Source organism: Bison bison, unplaced genomic scaffold (assembly GCF_000754665.1).
Source record: "Bison bison bison isolate TAMUID 2011002044 unplaced genomic scaffold, Bison_UMD1.0 scf7180017864352, whole genome shotgun sequence".
Taxonomy (NCBI): Eukaryota; Metazoa; Chordata; class Mammalia; order Artiodactyla; family Bovidae; genus Bison; species Bison bison.
Window position 1 is genome coordinate 6,698,230 of NW_011494924.1, and position 5,842 is coordinate 6,704,071.

Here is a 5,842-nt window from a genome sequence, read left to right on the forward strand (position 1 = left end):
TTTCATGCATTGGAGAAGGAAATGGCAACCCACTCCAGTGTTCTTGCCTGGAGAATCCCAGGGACAGGGGAGCCTGGTGGGCTGCTGTCTGTGTGGTCGCACAGAGTTGGACATGACTGAAGCGACTTAGTAGTAGTAGTAGGAGAAGACTTCCCAAAGCAGGGACCCCGGTATTTCCTCTCCTCTGTCCCCCACCTCATCCAGTCTCTGTGGTCTCTGTAGCCCATGAGCCTGGCAGCTTCACCCCCGTCATGTTGGGTCTAAAACACTCCTTTAACCCTCCAGCACCCAGGGGATTCTCTTACCACATCTATCTTGCTGCACAGCGATGCCTGGGTGTCTTTCTTTTCATGTCATACTAGGACTCCCACAGGCAGATGCAGAAACTCATAGAATAGAATCCCATAGATGTAGAATCTCAAGAATCTCATGCCTTGAGTACTTCTTACAGTGGGTACCACATGCCTCAGGTTTCCCAACCTTTGCCTCAGAGCGTTGCTTCTGGAATCCTTCCCTCTTTTTCTCCTTCTTCATAATATTCCACATTCTCTCCTTACCCCCACTCCCTTTCTCTCTCTGTCTGTCTCTTGAACACACGAAAGCATATATAAGCAGAGGAAATTTCCCAGTGATGACTGACGTTAGCATTTTTTTTTTTATCCTTTGCAATGTGCCTCCACCCCTATGATGTCTTTAACTATTACAATCCTACACAAAGGCCAGTATTTTTCTCTCTACTACCTTTGACAGGTGAAAGAAATATCTGAAATATGTCCATAGAAGAACTTAGAATAAAAACAGGTCACTCATTCATAGATTTGATTAATGAATATTTATTACACACTACATTGTACCATAAATTATGCCAAGCATTGGGAACACAATACTTAATAATATGGGCATCACATTCTCCTCTGTGGAGCTTACAGTCTGTTAAGGAAAACAGATGTTTAAAAAAGTGAGCACCCAAAGTTCAGGATGTATAATAAAAAGAAAATATAGGTGGCTTGGAAATTGAACAGGCAGACTCCAATCTAGCCTATGGGCGAGTTCCCCACGCTCACCCCCTGCCCACCAACACACACACACACAAACACAATATACAATTGTTGAGACTCATAGGCGGAGCAGAAGTTACAAAGATGGAAGGGAGGATGGGTGCAGAGAGGTAGAAAGATCCAGAAACTGTGAATGCTGAAAAGGAGGAAAAAAGAGGAGGAACCAATAATGATTATCATGATGAAAGAGAGGCCCAGAGAAGACAAGGGTTAAGAGGCTAGGGAGGTTGCCAGGTGTCAGCTCAGGGAAGGGCTTCCAGACCACAGGTTAGGCAGGACTTGCATCTGAGAAAGATCAATGTAGCTCCAGTGTGGATGGTGGAGTGGAAAAAACCAAGACTGCAGTGGGAAAAAACAAGATTACAGGAACCTACTCCTGGAAGGCAGTAGGGAGACCATAGGGGCCTGTTTCGGAAGATTAGCAAAAGGGTAGAGACAAGTGCAACAGTCTTCAAAGAAGTGAAAAAACAAGAACTGTTCTTTTTAGTACATTGTACTACATTGCACATGTTTTCAAAGGCATGTATAGACAGCAGCCCACCAGGCTCCCCCGTCCCTGGGATTCTCCAGGCAAGAACACTGGAGTGGGTTGCCATTTCCTTCTCCAATGCATGAAAGTGAAAAGTGAAAGTGAAGTCGCTCAGTCGTGTCCGACTCTTAAGCGACCTCATGACTGCAGCCTACCAGGCTCCTCTGTCCATGGGATTTTCTAGGCAAGAGTACTGGAGTGGGGTGCCATGGGGGCACACAGAGTCAGACACGACTGAAGTGACTTGGCAGCAGCAGCATACATGAGAATACTGGAGTGGGTGGCCATTCCCTTCTCTAGGGGATCTTCCCAACCCAAGGATCAAACCCAAGTTTTGCAGGCAGATTCTTTACCTTCTGAGCCAGCAGGAAAGCCCACACATAGGTAGGCTTGGACATACATAAAGTATTTTTGGAAGGATAAAGAACTAACTTACTACTGAATGTCCCTAAGGAGGTGGATACCCGAGGGGCTGGAATAGAGGCAGGAATGCTTTTTTCTCTGTATATCTTATGTGCTCTTTGAATCTCAGGCCATGGGATGTATCATCTACTCAAAAGTTACTCTTTTTCAAATGAGATGTTTTAGGGAGTAGAATCCACCAGACCTGAGACTGACTGCAAATGAGAGTTGATATGGGTGTGTGGAGGAAGACGCCTAGGTTTGGGGCTTAGGCAATTTCACCTGCTTTTATTTGATTGGAAATGCTGGTGGAGGAGCAGGTTTGGTGAGGAAGAAAAGCTGTTCAGTTTGGGACATGTCGAGTTCCAGATATCTGTAAAATATCCAGGTAGAGCTGTCTAATAGAGAGGCATCTGAGCTGTCTCCTGGAGCTCAGGAGACAGAACCAAAGCCAAGATAAGAAGTCTTGAGTCACAAACGTGTGTGTCAATATCATCCACGGAGGCAGCAGGAACTTCCCAGGTGGTGAGGAAAACAGAGAGCTTCATGGACCAAAACTATCTAAGAGATGGGGAGAAGAGAAGCAGGCAGAGTGGGAGGCGAGCATGGCACTAGGGGCATGCTGAGAGGGGGTGAGTGATCCAGTGGTATTGAACCCTACACAGTTTGCACAAGACTCAGGTGCTTCAGCAGGGTCAGCTATGGGGAGATGACCTTGATGAGACTCCTGTCAGTAGCTGGAGGGGCAAGGTCAAACCACAATGGGGTGGGGACTCAGTGTGAGTTCAGCAGACAACAGAGTCTCCTTTTAAGAAGTTTGGCCCTGAAAAAGGAGTAAAAAGATAGGGCAGGAGTCGAAAGGAGAAATGGAAGGCGAAGGAAGGCAATTACAATCTCTTTGAGGATAGGAAAGAGCAGAGTGCGGTTATTTGCTGACTAGCATCGCTTGGGGAGAGAGAGAGGTTGAAGTTAGAATAATGAGGAGTTATAGGATACAGTGGTGGACAGAGCTGCCTGAGGAGACAGAAAGAAAACTGTATCTGGAATACAGATGGGAGTTTAGTTTTACACAGGAGAGGGGGAGCTTCCGTTGTGAACGGAGATAGGAGCAATCAGGTTGACTGAGCACATTTAGAAACTATACCACCTGTGAACCTCTGTGTGTGTGTGTGAGAGGGTTATCCCTCACCATTCCACACTCACCTGGGCCTTGCGTGTGTATCTGGATGAACCTAGAGCAGTTTCACAAATCCTACTTACCTTTTTGCTCTTCCAGATCACAGTCCTCTTAAAAAGTTGCTACGGCTTTGTGGTGAGGGTGTGTTGACAGGGCTGGGATGAGAAGGGCTGGAGACAGAAGCGAGGCTGTGATGGGTACCCCAGACACCTAGTTTCCAATCTCCTTCCTGGAAAGGGATGGCCCATGCTCTATGATTGCTGTCCACCCACACCTCAGTGCAGGGGCAACGGAGCTGGGGGCAGAGGGGAGCTGTCGCAGGAAACATAGCTGGAAGCCTGCTACCTCCAGACAAAAGGATGAACAGCTGCTAACAGGCAACCTGAGCGACAAGCCAGGGATGGTCCCATAAAATAATTGATGGGGCCATCCATGCAGAGAAAGGAATATTTTACCACCCATATTTAAAAACACACCAGGATGCAAATGAGATACACTTTAGACTCTAAGTCTCAAAAAACAAGGATAAGACAACTGAAAAATACCAACCCTCAAACCCCCAAAACAAACTGGACAAAGGACTTGAAAAAACATTTCTCCAAGAAAAAAAGATATACAAATGCCAGTGAGCACTGAAAAGATGCTCAGTGTTGTTACTCATTGAAAGTGAAAGTGAAAGTCACTCAGTCATGTCCAGCTCTTTGCGACCCCATGGACTATACAGTCCATGGAATTCTCTAGGTCAGAATACTGGAGGGGGTAGCCTTTCCTTTCTCCAGGGGATCTTCCCAACCCAGGAATTGAACCGGGGTCTCCTGCATGGCAGGTGGATTCCTTACCAGCTGAGCCACCAGGAAAGCCCAAGAATACCGGAGTGGGTAGCCTATCCCTTCTCCAGAGGATCTTCCCAACCCAGGAATTGAACCCGGGTCTCCTGCATGGCAGGTGGATTCTTTACCAACTGAGCTATCGGGGAAGCCCTGTTAATCATTGGGGAAATGCACAAAACCACAAAGAGATACCATTGCCTAATCAAAAGGATGGCTACTATAAATTAAAAAAAATAAATCAGAAAATCACATTGGTGAGGATGTGGAAAAATTGGAATTCTGTGCATTGCTTCAGGAAATGTAAACCAGTACAGCTGCTGCCGGAAACAGGATGGCAGTCCCTCAAAAAATTTAATAAATATGTGCCATTAGATCTAGCCATTCCAGTTCTAGAGAACTGCTAGAAGTTTCACAAAACTGCTTTCGCTTATCCTTTAATTGGCTGTTTTCTCTTTCCTACTCACCCACATTCCTCCCACCATCACACCCCCACACAAGTCCTGCTGCTCCAAATCCGGAATGTGCAGCCCTTTGGGTCTCTATCCCAGTTTATTCTCCACCTCTCTCCACTTCCCTTCATTTGATCCTTAGATGATCAATGGAAGTTTGGAAGTTTTCAGTATCCAAAGAAACTGAAAGCAGGAACTTGGAAAGATAATTGTACACCAGTGTTCACAGCGGTATGACAAGAGCCAAAGGTGGAACAACCCAACTGTCCATCAGTGGAGGGATGGATAAACACAAAGTGATCTAAACATACAATGAGATGTTATTATATTTGTCTTTCAAAGCAATGAAATTCCGACTCACACTATAGCATGGATGAATCTTGAAAACCTTATGCTACATCAAATAAGCCAGGCACAATGGGACTAATGTTGGATAATTCCACTTATACGAGGTAACTAGAAAACTTAAAATCATAGACAGAAAGTAGGATATTGGTTTCAGGGACCATGGGGAAGGAATGATGGGGAGTTCGTGTTTAATGGGTATACGATTTTCGGTTTAAAAAATTCCCCGGATGAATAGTGGTGATGGTTGCCCAACAATGTGAATGTACTTAATACCACTGAACGGCACAGCTAAAAAATGCTTAAAATGGTACATTTTATGTTCTGCATATCATAATACATTTTTTTTTAAATAAAGGGAGGATAAATAACCTTTTTTCTTGCAGTTTTCTAGTGTGGGTTTGGCTGTGAGGTGGGGAGAGGGTCCTATGAGGTACAGGAAGAGGTGAGGCTTACAACCTCAGGGCCATGCCCGGCTTGTGCTTCCTGAAGCCCTGGGAGACGTCACAGCTCACAGTCTAGCGCCTCATGGGGCAGAAAAGGACATGATGACCCAGCCTTTGGCCTAGCATCCCTACCTGGTATCTTTAGTTGCCAAGCCTAACTCTGCTTGAACAGATACCCTCTTTTCCCAAGATGTGAGACTTCCAAGAAGCCAGAAGGTACTCATTCCTGGGAATGCTGAGGTGATGGGTGACGTATGGATGGCCTGGGAGAATTCTTCTGTCCACCCCTCACAGGGTTAACAGGCAGGAAGGGCGATGCTTCACAAGCAGTGTCTCTGCCTTCACCCAGGCCCACCTGGAGTCAGGACGAGAGTAACAAGGGTCCTGATCATAACTGATAAACCCGATCCTCTCCATCCCCCTCCCCAAGGTCCAGTCCGAGATTCACGTGTCCCAGGGTGTTGCGTCGAATGATCTCCCAGCCTCGGTGACTGCCGCTGCTTCGAGAGGTGGTCCTGGACAGGGAAGGGGTCGGGAGGGCCAGGGAGGCTCTGGCTAGAAGCCCGCTTTCAGTCACCGAGGGCCGTTTCTCAGGGGGATGCCCTT

At 46.5% G+C, this 5,842-nt stretch overlaps 1 protein-coding gene across 1 annotated transcript in view; it reads right to left on the minus strand.

Annotated features, from left to right (window-relative positions):
* Nucleotides 1-4,703: 4,703 nt before the first annotated feature.
* The window catches only part of TRPV5 (transient receptor potential cation channel, subfamily V, member 5), a 31,758-nt gene continuing 30,619 nt past the window's right edge, over nt 4,704-5,842 (minus strand). The window contains exon 16 of the mRNA XM_010855038.1: nt 4,704-5,839. Coding sequence (XP_010853340.1) covers nt 5,625-5,839 — 215 coding nt within the window. The 3' untranslated portion in view covers nt 4,704-5,624. The remainder of the gene's footprint in view (nt 5,840-5,842) is intronic.